The 18,861-nt window shown below is 40.8% G+C and overlaps 1 protein-coding gene across 3 annotated transcripts in view; it reads right to left on the bottom strand.

The window, feature by feature from the left end:
• Positions 1-18,861, bottom strand: part of ULK4 (unc-51 like kinase 4) — a 460,156-nt gene that overhangs the window by 411,569 nt on the left and 29,726 nt on the right. For all 3 annotated transcript variants that reach the window (XM_074988237.1, XM_074988236.1, XM_074988238.1), the window contains 6 exons: positions 11,053-11,128; positions 10,298-10,393; positions 9,860-9,984; positions 9,635-9,704; positions 7,470-7,569; positions 791-895 (listed from right to left, as the gene is read on the bottom strand). In XM_074988237.1, the coding sequence (XP_074844338.1) occupies positions 791-895; positions 7,470-7,569; positions 9,635-9,704; positions 9,860-9,984; positions 10,298-10,393; positions 11,053-11,128 (572 nt within the window). The remainder of the gene's footprint in view (positions 1-790; positions 896-7,469; positions 7,570-9,634; positions 9,705-9,859; positions 9,985-10,297; positions 10,394-11,052; positions 11,129-18,861) is intronic.

Below are 18,861 nucleotides of genomic sequence, written 5' to 3'. Positions count from 1 at the left end.
AAGATACAGCTGAAAGAGAACCGGCTGCAGAAGGTTATAAAACGGAAGCTACAACTATTTGGACATCTTTGCAGAATTAACGATGAACGAAAAACCAAGACCCTGGTAGTCGGCATAACGGATGGTTCGAATAGGAGAGGCAGACCCCACAGAGAATGGATAGATGATGTAGTAGATTGGTGCGGAGCTAGTCTACAGAAACTAAGCCACTCTGCACTGGATAGAGAAAGATGGAAGGGAACAGTGAGAGAGGCATCAGACACCAACGGGTGCTAAGCCTACGGTTATTGATGATGATGATGATGAAGAATTTTTCTGCACCCTACTACTATATCCTGCAACAGAAGCTACATGTGAAAAATCTAAATCCTAATATAAAACGACTAGTGCAGTCAGAAGAAACCTAAATCTACAAAGTTTCATTTAATAAGCATATCTATAAATATCTATAGTGTACTCTGTGTTATTGGGGTTTAATAAGTGAATGCTAGATATCAAAAGGTAGAGCTGCAAAGACACTGAACGCAACATTTAGTACCTTATTTTAATTGCAGAAAACCCTTTAAATTAATATTTGATCCCCAAACAAATTAACTTGCCATACTGACAGTATAATTCCGCCATACACAACTGGAAAAAACTTGTCAGAAAGCTTAGCAGCTTACTAGGTGGAGCTGTTTACAATGAAAACAATGAAAGGAAAAGAGTCGCCATCTTTAAAGATTTACCTGTGCATTAAGTAGCACAGCAAGTTCCTGAATCTATTATTTAGTACTTTACTTTGACATACCTTTGGATTGTCAATAATAGGGGTTACAAAGAGGTCTGACTCTGTATAGATGAGCTCTTTCATCTGAGACTCCATATCTTGCAGGCTTGAGTGCATATTTTTACCCTAGAGCAAGAATAAAAATACAGTAGCTCCACTTATAACAAAGATTATTTTTCAAATATTTTACTGAAACATTTCTTTCAAACATTACCAGACTACACAGTATGCATAATACAAGTCCTCTGTATTATTTACTATTCTCTGCTTTATGGTACTGAATAGATTCCTTAAGATCAGGTCCTGTTGTAGTAGGCTTGTTACAAACACACAGTAAGAAAGAGATGCTGATTCAATAGGTTAAAATACAAACAGACAAGGCAGACAAAGGACACTGAAACCAACCAATCTTGTATTCATTAACGCAACCTCAGTTACTGCTGCACATTCTACTACTAGTTAAAAAAATCCCACCAAATTACAGAGTTTCCCTTTCCAGATATATCACATGAAAGAAGTTTTTTTACATGCCAACTATATGATTTATTCATCTATTGAAACAGCATTTTTATTATTCAGTGACTATTTTTATGGACAATGCCAACTGCAGTAAACCCTCGAGTTACATCAGGGCTTGTGTTCCCGCAGCCCCCACATAACTCAAATTTTTACACAAGTCAGAGGGGTGGAGATGGGAATCAGGCTGCTGCTTGGTTCCCAGCTCCCCTCAGCTTGTGGACTGAGGGAACTGATCAGCCCACTGGGTCATCAAGTCTAGTCCCCAGCACTCATAGTAGGCACAAGCACCATCTAGACCATCCCTGATAGACATTTGCCTATACCATTGTTATTAAAAATATCCCATGATGAAGATTCCACAACCTCCATGGGCAATTTTTTTTCCAGTGCTTAATCACCCTGATAGAAAGTTTTTTCATAATGTCCATCCTAAACCTCCCTTGCTGCTATTTAAGTCCATTGCTTTTAGCCCTATTATCAGAGGTCAAGGGAAAAAATTATCCATCTTCCTTCTAACACCCTTTTAGGTACTTGAAAACTGCTATCTTGTCCCCTTTCGGTCTTCTCTTTTCCAAATTAAATGTAGCCATTTCTTTCAGTCTTCCCTCATAGGTCATGTTTTTTAGACCTTTAATCATTTTTGTTGCTCTTCTCTGGACCTTCTCCAATTTTTCCTGACATGTCATGCCCAGATCCAGACACAGTAATCCAGTTGAGACCTAATTAGCAGAGTAGAATAATTATGATGATTTGTTTTGTTTGATTTGCCAACAGTGACACACTGTTGCCTCATATTTTGCTTGTGATCCACTATGAATACTTATTCCCCTGTTGCAGTTCTCTTTCCTAGACAGTCATTTCCCATTTTGTATGTACGAAACTGATTGTTCCTTCATAAGTGATGTAGTTTGAATTTCTCCTTATTGAATTTCAGCCTATTTACCTCAAATAATTTCTTCAGTTTGTCGAGATAACTTTGAATTATAACCCTATCCTCCAAAGCACTTAGAATCTCTCCCACCTTGGTAACACATGTAAAATTTTTAAGTGAACTCTCAGTACTATTATTGAAACCATTGATGACGAGATTGAACAGAACCAGTCCCAATAAACTGATCCCTCTATTACCCTACTTTTTATCCTATACCAGCATGACTGTAAACCATTGATAAGTGTCTTGGAATAGTTGTACAACCAGTTATACACCCATCTCATAGTAGCCCCATCTACAGTGTATCTTCCTAGTTTAGTTACAGGAAGGTCATGTGTGACTGAATCAAATGTTTTATCAAAATCTAGATAGACCACATCTACTGCTTCTCCCCATTCACAAAACTTGTTATCCTGTCAAAGCTATCAGCTTGACTTGACATTATAGGTTCTTTGCAACTCCACTGTGACTATTAATTATCATCTTATTATCTTCCAGATGTTTGCAAAAGGATTCCTTAATTATTTGCTCCGTTATCGTTTCTGGCACAGAAGCTAAGTTGATTGGTCTGTAGTTTCCTCACCCTTTTTATAGATGGTAACTATATTTGCCTGTTTCAAGTCTTCTGGAATCTCCTGCCTTCCACGACTTTTCAAAGATGATAGCTAATTGTCAGATTTCTAGCATGCATTTAAGCAGGCACTGGTGACCTGAAGACAACTACTTCTCCTAATTAATTTTAACTTGTTCTTTTCCTTTTAATTTTGAACCTACCTCCTTTTCTCCAGCATTCACTATGTTAGGCATACAACAGCCACCAACCTCCTAGGTGAAAACCGATACAAAGTAGTAATTTGGCACCTCTGCCATTTCCCCCATTTTCTGTTATCAGTTTCTCTTCGTCAAGGACAAGGTAGCACCATTACACCATGGTCTTCAATCTTGTTTCTAATATATTAGTAGAATGTTTTCTTGTTACCCTTTACTTCTTAAGCTTGTTTGATCTTGTTTTGTGCCTTCATCTTTCTAATTTTGTCCCTAAACACTTGTACTAGTTTTTTGTACTTATCCCTCATGATTTGACCTAGTTTCCACTTTTTGTAGGATTCCCTTTTGAATTTTAGATCATTCAAGATCTCATGGTTAATCCAAGGTGGTCTCTTTGCATATTTCCTGTCTTTTCTACACAGTGGAATAGTTTGCTTTTACCCCCTTAATAAGGTCTCTTTGAAAAACTGCCATCTTCAACTAATTTTTCCATCTTAGGCTAGATCTACACTAGGAACAAAGTTGGTATCAGATACACAATTCTAGCTACACTATTAGCATAGCTAGAACTGACGTATCAGAATCAACTTTCTGCCATAGTGTAGCCCAGGGCTCTTCAGGCTTGCGCCAACATCCTTTACTCCATGCGACAGCATGAAGTAATAGGGTCAACAGCTGAGCCCAGAAAGATCAATTTTGCCACATCTCAATGCATAAGGCAAAATCAAACTCCAGAAGATTGACCGTGGCACAGTCGATCATCTGGTAACTACAGATTCACCCTTAGACTTCCTTCCCATGGGACCTTACCTGCCAGCTCCCTGAGCTTGCTAAAGTCTGCCTTCTTAAAATCCGTTGTCTTTATTTTATTCTTCTCCCTCCTACTGTTCCTTAGGATCATGAATTCTATCACTGCATGATTACATTCACTCAAGCTGCCTTCCACTTTCAAAGTCTCAACCCTCCCTATTTGTTAAAAATCAAATCCAAAAGAGCCTCCCTGGGTACATTTGAAAAAAACATGTTCTGGTGGTTTACACACTGTGAATAGTCCTAGAATAGGCGTATAGAAATCTTTGAAGGATTAGACTACAAGATTTCAACAGTATTGGGCTTTTTAAAAATAAAGAAAAGAAAGCTGGGAATTTACACTCAATCAATACAAATATAAATGATTAGATTAATAACATAATTGTCCCTAAAATCTTGTTTAACTTCAATTCTTTAATTTTATGAGACTTAATTTGATGCATCAAACTGCATTTATGAAGTTTATGAAACAAATAGGAGCTATTAATCTCATTTTAAAGAATGTAATGACCAGATCATCAGCTGTTTCATGATATGTAATTAAAGTAATCCTAACACTCCTTTTCAACAGTAAAGTTCGATAAATAAAATTCCACCTATTTCAGACACAGCCACGTTTATTTAAAAACACAGCTGTTCACAGAAAAAAAGGGGACACCACTAGTTACCCCTCTCCATTTTGAAAACTGAACCTTGGTTTCTTGTCTTTTAACCAGTTATCAATTCACAAGAAGACCTTCCCTCTTATCTTATGACAACTTTCTTAAGATCCTTTGGTGAGGGACCTTGTTAAAGGCTTTTTTGGAAATCTAACTACATTATATCCGCTGGATCCCTTCTGTCCACATGCTTGTTGACCCCCTTGGACAACTCTAGCAGCTTAGTTAGGCATGATTTCTCTTCACAGAAACCATGTTGATTTTTCCCCAACAAATTATGTTAATCTACAGGTCAACAAATCTCTTCTTTGCTTTTGTTTCAGCTAATTTACCCAGTACGGCCATTAGTCTTACTGGTGTAGAGGTGCCAGGATCACCTCCAGAGCTCTTTTTAAATATTGGCATCTCATTAGCTATCTTTCAGTCATAAGGTACAGAAGATAATTTGAAGGACAGGTTACAAACCACAGATTAGAGTTCTGCAATTTCACATTTGAGTTCTTTCAGAACTCTTGCATAAATGCCATCTTGTCCCAGTGACTTGTTGCTTTTACCAATTTATTCTGAAACCTCCTCTAATGACACCTCAGTCTGGAACAGTTCCTAAAAAGAATGGCTCTGGTTTGGCAGTATCCCTATCACCCTTGGCCATAAAGACTGAAGCCAATAAGTTTATTTTCTCTGCAATGACGGTATTGTCTTTGATTGCTCCTTTAGCATCTCAATCACGTAGTGTCCCCACTAGTTATTTAGCAGACTTCTTGCTTCTGATGTACTTGAAAACATTTTTTAATTTTTTGAACTTTTCAAAACATCTTGAATTTTGGGGTAGGTGTTTTTCAAACTCCGTTTTTGGCTTTCCTTATTAGATTTTTACACTGAAATTGACAGTTGATGCTCCTTTCTATTTTCCTCACTGGGATTTAACTTCCACATTTTAAACAAGGCCTTTTAATCTCTCAGCTCTTCTTGCATTTGGTTGTTAACCCACGGAGGCACTTTTTCGGTTGTTACTGTGTTTTGTAATTTCAGGTATATATTTAAGTTGGACCTCTGTTAAAGTTTCCATGCAACTTGCAGGGATTTTACTTGTGGCACTATATCTTTTAGTTTCTGTTTAACTAACCTCCTTATTTTTGTATAGTTCCTCTTTCTGAAATTAAATGCTGCAGCGTTGAGGTGCTGTGGTGTTTTTCCCATTACAAGGAGGTTAAACGTTATTATTATTTAATTTGTCACTATTTCCAAACAGTCCTGTTGTATTCATCTCTTGGACCAAAACTTACAGGTGACGTTCAACTGATTGTAGTTAGCATATGAGATACATTATTCCTCTTTATACCATCTTTCTACTACTCAGAATTGGAAATATTACATTTCTTGAGAGCTATGTCTCAGAGGTCAGAATCAAGCCTGTTCTTGAAATAGCCACCATTAGTTTTCATATGTACAGGACTTTTTTAGATAATTTATCAACTATACCAATATGGAAACTTTAATTTTAACTTATCTTTTCTATATTTTTGACATTAGATTTTTTTTCCTACCTAGAACACTCCTGGTAATAATATTTGTTATGTTACACCTCCCTATTTTTATGCAAAATGATTTTGCATATGAATATGAATAACTTGAATATACTTTATGCAAATTGTGGCATGTAACCTATAATTGGAGAGCGTGTAATCTCTTGAATGTATATAGTCTGTGTGCATGTTTCCCTCTTGCATGTATATATAGAATTATAAAATAAAAACCCATTTATATATCTAGATGTACTAGTGAAGGTGAATAGTAGTGCTCAAGGAAATTAACTGCTCAGTACTGAAAACAATGATCTACGAGTAGTCTTGCTCTTCCTGTAAGCCTGGGGTACACCAAGACATGTGCCCAGGTCAGCTGAGGCTGGGAACCCATTTTGAATATGGTAGTTTTCCACTGGGGCCTAAAACGGTTGAAGCCAAACACAAATAATTCCTGCATTGGGCAAAATCTATGTATAGGCTAAGAACCAGACAATAGGGAAATGGCAAATGGGAGACACCAAGACACCCCAGCATACCACCGAGATGATTGCTGGAAACATCAGAAAATGAACAGGGCAAAGGATCAAGCCCAAGCTCTAGCTTCTGAGGAAAGAGCATTTAAACTACTGTTAGGGTAAGAAATTGTATGTAACAAGTTTCTCAGAATGTTAAGCTTAGCTGGCATGTTTTATTTGGCTTAGTAATTTACCTTGATCTGCCTGTTATCACTTGCAATCAGTTATACACTACTGTGCATACTTAATAAACCCAGTGTATATACTGCAGGAGGTGGACAGAAACAGCTGTGCACATTTCTCTTTCACTAATATAGGGGGCGAACGCTTTATGAACTTGCTCTCTGTACAATTTTTATGCAGAGTAAAAAGGGTTTATTTGGAGTTTTGATCCTGTTGCAGCTGTACCTCTGGGTGTTGCATCAAGTCACTGGAACAGAACCTCCCCAGAGCCAAGCTATTCTCATTGTCTGTGTGTTGCTGTGCTGTGGGTTGTAACCCCAAATCTGTCTTTTTCCTGGAGGAGAGAGCAGAGCTACTGGCTCAGCAGGACAGGGCAGTGGGGCAGCCCAGAAGACAGGTGGGTGGGCTCAGAGTTATGATCAGCCCATCAAGCAACAGTATCTAGGGAATCTCCATGACAAAAACCATCATCATGATTTCTGGTGTTGGTCTAGCATACTACAATAGCCTTATTATTATTTCCATATAATTCATTTATTGGCCGGAACTTCTCTTATTTTCTTTATTAAGGGGCAAGAGTTCGAGCTCATCTTAGAGCAAGTTTGACTCGTGATGTAATTAACAGCAGTCCTTGAACTTGATCTTAAAATTCTGTAGACATGTAGGCTTTTGCATTTTTTGTTTTTAATTACAAAGAGAAGAGCGCAAGTTACCCTCATAAGGGAAACCAGTTTGTTATCTTAATTATTGAAACGTTATCATCTCATCTCATCTCAATAGTCTTCTCACCTTTGTCAAGAATGAACTTCTTTGAGCTGAATTCTGAGTTAAGTCAGCAGTCGTGCCATTCACCTCTACTGCAGTGCTAGTCCTTGGAGTGGGACGAGAGCTTAAAGACATCATACAATAACAAAAAAAGAGTGATGATTAGCTTTCATGGACTGCAAAATATATGCTGAACTATGAAACCTCCACATAATTCTTAGTTGTGTTCAGAAAGCATCAAAGCTGATCGGCACAATATTTGTTCTCTCAATCCAATGTATACTTCTGGTTTTTAAATCTCGCACCATAGTTTCTTGAGGTATTTTTCATCATTAGCCCCCTAACGCAAAGGATATAGTCATATTATAATCCCATCTCCAAAATGGGATGAGTCATGAAATGGTATCTCAAGGGAATTAATTTGATAGGTTGAAATGTACTTGATATTATTATTCCATTCTCACTGCTGGCTGTTTAGAGCTGTGATTAAAAAAAAAAGTAAGTATTGAATTCATTATTGGTGGGTCATCCAAGCTAGGTGTTTGAATTTCTACCACAGTGTAATCCTTCCTTTGGTCTGGCCATTTGGATCATGTATGGCTGGATGATCCCATACTTGGGACACCAAAAAGAAGTCACTACTTAATTTTTTTTTAAAAAGGGACTAATGATCCCATATTTGGGCTCTGCCCTGCTGACCTCTTCCGCCAACAGCTGTGCAGGTGCAGATGCTGGTGGGAGTCACTTCCCTGAGCCTTGGGGAAATGTGGGAGCAAGAATGGCTGACACTTCCTTGGGGCTTGGGGAATACCAGGGGCTGCTGCTTCACCAGGCTCCCAGGAAGGGCTGGCGGCTGCTGCTTCCCCAGGGCAGGCTGGCAGCTGCCAGTTCCCTGGGACTCCCGGAGTGGGCTGGCAGCTGCCACTTCCCCGGGGAGCACTGGGGGCTGTCGCTTCCCTGGGGCTTGGGAAAGGCCGGTGGTTGCCATCTCCTTCTCAGCTCCCTGGGGCCTGAGGAAGCCAGGAGGATCCATCTCTCCCCCAACTTATCTCCCTGTCCCGTATTTGGGACAGGGAGATATGATCACCCTCGTTCTGCTACAACAGCGAATAGCAAGACATGGCTGTTTTTAAAACAAGGAAATTTCTCCATGGACATAAACTAAGCCTCCTACACCAAAAATGCATCTCTCCTGCCTCATGGCAAATGAACACACACACGACTCTCACCAACAAAAATTTATTTCAGTTTTTCTTTAATGGCTTCTGTGGCACACTGCACAAATTCCAACTCATTTCCTGTATAGCATGAATGATAAGGCAGGCACTATTTGTTGGCATCGCAGAAACAACTCATTTCAAACACTCAAAACATATTGGCCGTGTCTACACTAGCCAAAAACTTCGAAATGGCCATGCAAACGTCCATTTTGAAGTGTACTAATGAAGCGCTGAAATACTTATTCAGCGCCTCATTAGAATGCAGGTGGCCGCGGCACTTCGAAATTGATGCAGCTCGCTGCTGTGCAGCTCATCCAGACAATGCTCGTTTTCGAAAGGACCCTGGCTACTTCGAAGTCCCCTTATTCCTATGAGGAGATAGGAATAAGGAGACTTGCAAGTAGCCGGGGTCCTTGCAAAAAGGAGCCCCATCTGGACAAGCTGCGTGGTGGCGAGCCACATCAATTTCGAAGTGCCGCGGCCACCTGCATTCTAATGAGGCGCTGAATATGTATTTCAGCACTTCAGTAGTCAACTTCGAATTGGCCATTTGCATGGCCATTTCAAAGTTTTTAGCGAGTGTAGACGTAGCCATTAAACATCAATTGAAATCTACTTAAAAGGCAAAACACATTGTGCATACATAAAGCAAGAGAAGAATGAAAGTAATAAATAACAGATAACCTATTTTTTCCTAATACTGTTTAGCTACACAGCCCAGAGACAACAAGATAGTGCTCTAGAAAAATTAAAATAAAGTAATATTCAAATTGAGGGCTACATCATCTCTTGAAGGTTTCTTTATACTAACTGTGTAGACATGACAATCAGATTGTGCACAAATACTGCATTCCAGCCTGAATTCTTTTAATTAAAAATAACACATTTGAGAAGCCAATCCAAACTTTTTTTCTTTATCTTTATCTTTCCTAGTGTATTTTTAATTATTTAAGCTTTATTTTGTCATACCTGAGAAGAAATATGGACTCATTTGATTCACCACTAGGTGCACTTTTAGGCTGCAACTCAGATGGATTTTCTGTTAAAAAGAAAAGGAAACATGGAACTCACATACCTTTAAAGATTAAGAGGAATAAACTCTATGGAACAGGCATACTGCTGCGATTAAAAGGCTGATCAGATTTACAGAACACAGTCATCTGAAATGAGGCAATATTAGCAATACAATCTTACCTAGTTTGAAAGATTTATTTAGTTGTTTATTGTCTGCTCTTGATGACGACATGTCACTTGAATTTTTGTGGGCATCCAATGGGTCCTTAATATCTCTAGATACAAATGCCATCATGTTTTCACTGCTGTTTAATAAGAGATGCTAATTAAGCTACCAGTAGCTTAATACACTTCAAAAATCAATACGATATTGTTTTTATGTTTACACTACTTTTTGCAACAGTGGACATGTTTCAAGAAACAAGATTCATGACCTCACGGGATAAATCAGTGCTATGAAAGTATTTTCGCATTAAAAAAAATTTTCATAAATTAAAAGAAAATTGCAAATAACAACCAGAACATAGTTTTTGTGCACTAAAAAGAATGTTTGTCTACTTACATTTATTATTACACTTTATTTATGACAACATGTTATTTTCACTAAACATATTGTACCTTGAGCTTGAGTCCTGGCTCTTTGTGGAATCACCATCATATTTGCTGAAAGCATCTTTCCAGAATGGGTGCTGTAACAGGCCTGTCCAGTTCAATCTTTTTGACACAACAAAATAAAGAGACAAACAGCACCATAGTACAGTGCCATGATTTAACATTCTATGAATTTCTTGGTGACTGCCAAAACTCATCGAATATAATAATATAATCATACCATTTCTTAGTTACAAGCCCAGTAATAGAGATATTTTAACAGTTTTCTTCTCCACATTCAAAACAAGCTTGGACTGATTTTAAATTTCATGCGGTTCTAAAATTCATCTCAGTGTCATCATCCTGGTATCGTTTGTTCCGTACAGACCCTTCTGGTCTGACACGCTTGGAACCTGATGGGTCCCAAACAAGGGAATTTACTGGACCAGAGCAGGTCCCCTGCCACCAATACACCCCAGCTTGCCGCTGGTTGTGTTTCTGGCCCCAGCTAGCCATTCTGCCACAGTCCCCAGCTCCCAGCCCAGCTGCGCTCTGAGCTGTCAGCCCTCTTGCTGCCTGACTCCCAGTCACCAGAGCTCTCTGGCCTGGGCAGGACCCTGGATGATGCTAGTCAAGTCAATTGCGGCATATTCAGACCAGTTACAACTTTTTGCAGCCGTAATTTGCATAATGTCATTAATTCAATATTGCAATAGTCATTCCTTTTCAGAAAAGAGGAAAACATAAAATGTGATTAAGTGTCCTAAATAAGACTGCTTTACCTCTTTTGAGGATCTTTTTGAAGCAAACCATCTAGCAAACTAAGGAAGTCTGGAGATGGTTTGGGAAGATCAGAACCTGTAAATAGAAGGTTTTAAAATAATATTGGTGATTAAACTATACAGCAGTCATTTTAAAAGCTTGTAAAAGAAAATTTTCATATTGGGATAATTCAATTCTCATACCATGTAAAAGAACTGGTTATTCATCCTGTGCAGTATACGTAGTTTATTAACCTGTCCCCCATGGGTACTCTATCTTAATTGTGCTTGTGACCTCTGTGCCTTTAATTGGAAATTTCTCATGGCAATGCTGTTTAGCTCATGCATGCATGCTAGTCAGTCTCATGCTATTGTTACACAGTTAAACTATGGCACAGGCAAACTGCCCTCTATTGTTTTCTTTGCAGCAAAGCCCTATAGGAGAGAACTCCAAATCTGAGGGGAAGGAGAGCAAATAATGGAGCATCCATAGATTTCAACTCAAAGAACTAGTTACTGCACAGTGAGAAACCATTTCTCTTCTCTGGGTAGTGTCCCTATAGATGTTCCATTCTAGAGGGCTCCCTCACCTCCTTAAAGGGGAAGTAGATGGCATGAGAGATAGGGTTCTGCTGGGGAAACTCTATTGTCTGATTAATATATCCAAGGGAGCTTAGCCCAAGTACATCTTTCCTCTTCTTGTTGAGGCTTAAGTGAGGAGTTGGTACCACCAAACTGATTGATGACACAATTACAAAATATGAAATATGCCAGGAAAAATAATGATGGGAGAAAAAATAATGTAGCACTCATCCATTTCCCACTACTGTATTAGAAATACAGAACAAACATAAAACAGTGAATCCTCCACATTTCTAGAACAAAATATTTTTCATCTAGTTTCAGCATGAAAAGATGAAGAGCTTGCTTTTGGCCAGGTTGAATTTGCTAACAGGTAGCCATCTGCCCAAAGATGTTAGAAAGCCTGGGGGCAAAGAGATCCAGAATAGAGTGGCAAAGAGGGTGGCGGGATTCTGCATTAGCAGAGCTTAACGCAGGATTTGACTCGTACTGGAGTTTTTCTACAGCAAGGCTTTAAGGCTGCTTTTGTAGGTAACTGTTAATAATCTGTCCTCTTCCTAGAGTTCTGAGGCGGTTATATGAGTGGGTTTTTTTTAAAGAGAGCAGACTGCAGATTAGGCTGCAACGAGGTCCTAATAAACTCAAGATCAGACTCTCAAAACCTGCTATCAAGTCTACACCATGAACAAACTGAAAAAAAACACTTTGAGCACTTTTGTTGTAGTGATTTTATGGGCAAAGTTCAGCCATCTAAGGTCAAAAGAAATAGATCTGATACTGTTATGCAGAGGCCTTCCATACATAGCCATTTGCAAGACTCAGGTTTTAGTAAATGAATACTAAAGCAAAACCATGTGGCTAGGCTTAGTTCTGTTATTTGTATGATTACATTTCAAATAAATTTTACATAGCTGTTAGTGGCATAAGGTAAAAAAGGAGAGAATTCTTTTAACAAAATTCTTTTGGAATGTTGTAAATATGTGAAAACACTAGCCAATGTTTTTTTAATCCTGTGTTACTAATTAACCTATGGTACATTGTTAAGAACTGGAAGAACTTGACCATGGATCCTGTTTGTTTCTTTGGCCTTTCAATCAGAGTTGGATTCCAGACAAGTGATTTCCATTAATATTTGGAATTTGTTTAAGGAGCAGTACTGGAAACCATTAAGGCCATATCTTTGCCATCTGGTATAGTTCTGGCTGTTATGAGCCAATGGGCGTACACTGACGTATCAAGCAATAGGTGTGATGCTATAAGCTTGGTAGGATGACGACTTATTTACAAGCTCTTTTAAGCAGAGATCTCTCTACAAACTCTGAAGCCATATGTTAATGCGCTTTGAGGCTTCTACTCTTGAATTGGTGAGACACAAAATGGCTGTGGCCACACTAGCAAGGGATGTCGAAAGGGGTAATCCCGATCTGTAACTTCGAAGAGGGTTGTTTTGATATGAAGCAACTACACACAAAATGCAGATCAACACTGCGATCTGCAAAATCAAAGAGACCCCGCCCCCCCACCAGCTCCCATCCTTTCAAAAGGGAGCAGCTACATACACAGCACAGACCCTCCTTTCGAAAGAACAGCACAGGAAATGGTGAGGGAAGAGCCAAATGGCCAACAAGCCCTTCCTGGAGCACGGGTCAGCCACCCCTGTAAGGGGCCCCTCCCAAGCACACACACCGTGCATGTGCTGAGGGCTCAGGCTGCTCGCAGCACACAACCCCCAGCTCAGCACCACCACAGCCTTGCTCAGCCCCAACATCGCAGTCCACCATGGACCTGCAGGACCTCCTGGATAAGGACATCCTAGACATCATGGCCAAGCTGATGGCTGTCCTGGAAGCAGTCCACCTGAGGTTCCATACTGCCCACCATGTGGCTGGCCTCCTGCAGGCCCCCTGCACAATGCATCCAGAGCAACCACAGCCCCAGGCCCAGCATTGCCTCTGACAGTAGCCCACCAGCGGACAATGGTGGGACCACATGGTCCTGGAGGAGTGGGACGATGAGCAGTGACTCTGCAAATTTAAGATTACCCAGGCCACCTTCATGGAGCTGTGCCAGTGGCTGGCACCAACACTACACCACCAGGACACCAGCATGCAGTCTGCACTCCCCCTGGAGAATAGGGTGGTCATCACTCTATAGAAGCTGGCCACCCTGGACAGCAACTGTTCAGTCATCCACCAATTCAGGGTGGGGAAGGCTACTGTCAGGGTCATCCTTCTAGAAGTAAGTTAGCCAAGGTCAGGACACATGATGACTGCATCCTGCAGAACTCATGGCTCGGGTGCAGGATGGCTAAGGGCACCTACGTCCCCCCATGGGAGCTCCCTGAGTGGGACACAACTATGCCCCTGTGCATAGCCGCGGATGCAGCCCACCCCCTCCAGGCCTGGCTAATGCGCCCCTACACAGGCCACACCAGCGAGAGCCAGGACTGCTACAACGCCTGGCTCTATCAGGGCAGGAACATGGCGGAGCAGGTGTTCGGGCATGTGAAGGCACACTTCAGATGCCTGCTGACATTGCCTGGAGGTGGGCCTCCCCAGTGCACTCTCGACAATTTCATGGAAAGCAAGCACGAGCTCTTCATGGTGCTCTGGACGGCTGAGACTATGCCACACTACAACCAGCTGGGTGTAGTTCCATGCTGCCATATGAACCGGGATGGGTGCACATGCAGGAGGCCTTCGCCCGGGGGCCCCCCCGGACCCAGCCCTGGCCCACTCCTATGGCTGCCAGCACACTCTCAGCTTCCTGCATGGGGTTTCTGTGTCCCTGCAGCTTTAAGGCAGCCAGCGCTGCCAGCCACTGGGCCCCAGGTGCTGGCCAGGGCATCGCTGTGCTCCAGGGAGGGGCCAGCACCATAAAGGCTTCTGATTTCAAAATTGCGGCTGGGGAGCAGATACATGTTTCATTTTGAAATCAACATCGAATTGAGGTGTTGTTGCCGAAACAGGAGTGGAACAACACTTTCGAAATGATCGCCTTTTTATTTCGAATTTAATTTCAAAATGAGCCATTTGTGTGTAGTCGCTCTCCTGCTCGTTTCAAAATCTCCCCTCCTTTCAAAAACACTTTTGAAATTAGTGCCCAGTGTGGCCACTGGCATAATGAATGTTTCAAAACTATTGATCCTAAACATTCATTTTAAATACCCATAATCCACTCCCTGATGTTTTACTTCCCTTTGTATTTATACTGTTGTCAGTTGTTTGTGGCTTTGTTTGCTGTCTGTGTTGCTTTATTACTTATTTTTACCATTCTGTTTGCGTGCAATATTAATCAAATTAGGAGCTGACTTCCCAGAGAAACTGTAAGTCTGAGTGAATGACTTTTACTTTCCTTTCCAGTATCAGTAAATACTGTATTAATATTTACAACGAGAACATGATTATGTCTAGTTGATACAGATTTATTTAGCATCTGACAAGCTGATCTATGTGCAGATAATATGCATGCAAAAGGGATAGGTTTATGAACTGCAAAAGTCTGGAGTGTTAGTGGTTTGGCAGATGCTTTATTTTTTCAAAGCAGGTCTACTGGAGAGCATAAAGATTTAGTGGTCTATTGGCATAGGTTATTCAACTGGGGTTCCAATACATATTTTTAAAGCATTTACTTTACAGTCATGTCTGATTTATTTATATAGCTGTTTTCTGTATGCCCCGATGTGGAGTGTTTACCACCTTGAGCTGATAGAAAGGATGATAAAATACACATGCTCCTAGGCTAGTGTAATTTTTATCTGATGTTATATAAAAAATAAATATCTTGAACATTGTTCCTTGTTAATTATTTCTTGTTTTAATATTTTTTCTTCTTCCATACCTATGAACTATTTAAAATATATTTATATCTAGGTTGTTTGTTTGGATGGGTGGTGCACATCCATACATGACCTCAATATTGGTGTTGCACGTAAGAATATTCATTAGGCACAACTGACTGACTGCTTGGTTCCTGAGCCCAGAGCCCCAACTCATACCTGCTCTCTATCTGGTCCCACCCCAGGGGCTAGGACTAATCAAGTGTGTTTGAGTGAAGACTGCTTGAGCCCACGAGCCCAGGATAAAGCCTCTCTCCTGCTCTACTCAACTCCTGGTGCTTGAGCTAAGTGACTGTGTTCATTTGCTGGCTGCCTGTGATGGGCAGCTGAGGCTAGAGCCTGCTACTGCCCCACCCTACCCAAGGGCTAGGGCCTGTCCAACCCTATTGAAGGACTAAGAGAGAAATTTTGCAGGGCACTGCCCTACCCATGGGTGAGGAAAGGGGTCCCTAACTCTTACTGTGTGTTTGTCTCTGTCAGGTGGGCCCAGAGCCGAGACTTGGTATGGTTCAGCCCACCAGAGCAGCACTGAGGCAGAGTTGTCTCTCTTCCCACCAAAGAGCAAGGGAACATTACCCTTCCACCCGGTTGCTCTGACATGATAGTTATCAATGATGACTGATAAATGGAGGACCAAACAGGTTGGGTGTGAGAGCAAAAAGGTGTGAGGGCTGTTTTGTTCAGTGTCTTGTAAGGTATTTAGAAACCAAACTGCATTGTCAAACCAGAGGCAGATGCTCAACTGGCAGAAAGAAATTTCCAACCAGTGAGGAACCTCACTTTCACTGGGTGACCAAAGAAGAAATAACCCACTACTAAAGAACGTAAAACTATTATGAGTGTCAAGTGGACAAATGGAGCTCAGAAACAGCCTTAAACTTTTTAATTTTATGAAAGAATCCAGTATATCTGGCAGTGATGAAGTTGTCAGTGGGATATGTTTGAGGACACCAACAGACAAATCTTGTCCATTTTTAAGAGTACAGGTAGTAGACTGTTTTCTGCTGTGTAATACTTCTCATTTTACCTCCTCTGAGAAGGCTGTCTCTAATCCCATTGCCCATCAACCAGTTATGTTTTCAGATGAAGCACTCCAAGGGTGGCATGAAGAATTTTCTCTGGCTTCCTGGAAGAGAAGATGACAACTGACCAGCAAAGTGATCAGTGAGCAAATGGCCAGGTGTCTCATGGATGAAAACTGCATTTGTCAAAGCCAGCTCAGAAATATTGGGATTTATTGTCCGTAGAAGTTTAGCTATTAGAGGAGTCAATGGAAGTACATACAGGTGATCCAACAATCTATGAAACTGGAAGGCACTCCCCCCGGGACTGGTGACCTAGTCTGCTTCTGGGTCAAAGGATCAAAACAGGGCTCATTTTTGTTTATCACTGTGTCAAACAAGTCTATCTAGGTAGGGGGTGCCCTGATCCTGTAACAAGGGTCAGCAATATTTCCGAGGCAAAGTGCAGAAATTTGACCTTTGACTTCTATGTACAGTTCAAGTGCTGGTGATACTTTTAAAAGTCACTAATAGTCCTACTTACAACAGCTTCGTTAATAAATAAAGAGGCAGAGCTTGACCGTTTAGATGGTGGTTGGTAGCATTAGCTGTTCTTTTGTTAATCCACAGGCAGCATGGTTTTGACCAAGCTCATGGCTGCATGGGGGAAGAGGGACGGAGCTGAGCTCCTGCCTTTCGTGCGGATGAAATAAATCAACTCACATGTCACTCTTGGCACACATGACGGGAGTTTCTGACACCTGTGCTAGAATATGTGATATAATATGCTGGAACCTATTTCCCACTCATGCCCTCAGAATAAGTGCCTGCTAAGGTTATCTGTGATTTTATTCTGAGGCCCTGGCAGACAATCCCCATGACAATGACCTAATTGCATATGTACAAGTTCCAAAGCTTGACAGTCTCTGCACAAATGGACGGTGAACTTGCTCCTCCTCGCCAGCTGATATAAAACAAAGGTGGGAGGACTGCTCTGGACTGCAGTTATGTTGGAAAGAGCCACAAACATGTGCAGTGCTTTGGTTCTTCTTGTTACTAAACAGAGATGAGCTCCCATCTCTGCAATGTTTTGCACAAGGTTCAAAGTGAATTCTTCAATGTTCAACTGTAGGCCCAATTTTAATAAGACATCTATGGCTTCAAAAGTTATACATCAAGTTAGTTTCAGGGAGCAACCCTTCAGCAGCCAATAATTTATGTAAGAGAACACTAAAATGCCTTTCCTAAGGAGGTGAGCCACTACGACTGACATGAACATCAAAAAGAACCCAGAGGCAGATGATATGCCTTTTAAGAGCATCGTCACTTAAATCAGTCCTGGCCATTAGCGACACATAGGAATCATTTATGAGATGGATGGATCGCAATGTGAAAACACACAGCCAGAACACTGATGGCTGAGGACCAATTCCTTTCACTTGGTGACAGGACTGTCATCTGCAAGTGTCACCATTGTGAATGTTGATGCTTTCACCTAAGAACTGAGTAGCCCCAAAATTGGGATGTGCTTCCAAGTGACATTCTTTTCTTGGTATCCGGAATTACGTTAGATACCTTTCCACTGAGTTGCATGAGAATTGGTTCTATGATACCCAAGTATAGGAGAGAAACCATTACTTCACAAATCAAGTCCTTTACTTGCTCAGAGTCATCCATGATATCTGCAAACAGTTTAGACCCTTCAAAAGGGAAGTTTTCCACCATATTCTGGACTGTTTTTGAAAATCCTGAGAGAGAGCCAGAAATCCCCTCTCATAATTACCACCATAGAGATTAAATGGGCAGCAGTATTAGCAGCATGGGATAAGAGTTGGAATAAAGTTCTGGCAAGCAGCTAGGCATCCACAATAAATCCCCTGGAATTGCTCTCTATATGCTCTGTCAGTAAGCAATCAATAAAAAGGTTCAATATGGTGTAATTACCATGAATAAATTTCATCTACTTGTTCAGTATTTTAAATTATAAGAAGGCTGATTAAAGAGATTTTTCTAACAAGTAATTCTAAATGCTTATGATCTTTGTCACAGGCGTGGATTTAGTGTGGTGCTGTCTTCTCCAACTGTTAACCACATCACCCTCAAAAAATTGCGAAAGTGATGAGAAAATAATGTCAGTGTTTTTCTACAAAGTAATATTTTTCTGCTCTCTTACATGTAGACAAAATAGTATAGGTGTGTGCAGAAGGGCAATATTTTGACAGGCACGACTAAGTGGGCAAATGAGGCTGTCTGAAGGTCATCAAAATGCATATGATGCTTTAACATCCTTGAGAGCGATTTCCAGATAGTCAGCAATTCTCTTAAGCGGACCCTGAAACTGCTTAAAACCTTCCCCAGGGATAGGAGACAAGGCATAACTGGATATGAAGAAGAAATGTTGGTCAGAAG

Source organism: Carettochelys insculpta, chromosome 2 (assembly GCF_033958435.1).
Source record: "Carettochelys insculpta isolate YL-2023 chromosome 2, ASM3395843v1, whole genome shotgun sequence".
In the NCBI taxonomy this organism is placed as follows: Eukaryota; Metazoa; Chordata; order Testudines; family Carettochelyidae; genus Carettochelys; species Carettochelys insculpta.
Note: the sequence above shows the minus strand (reverse complement) of the source record. Positions and strands in the feature narration are given on the sequence as shown.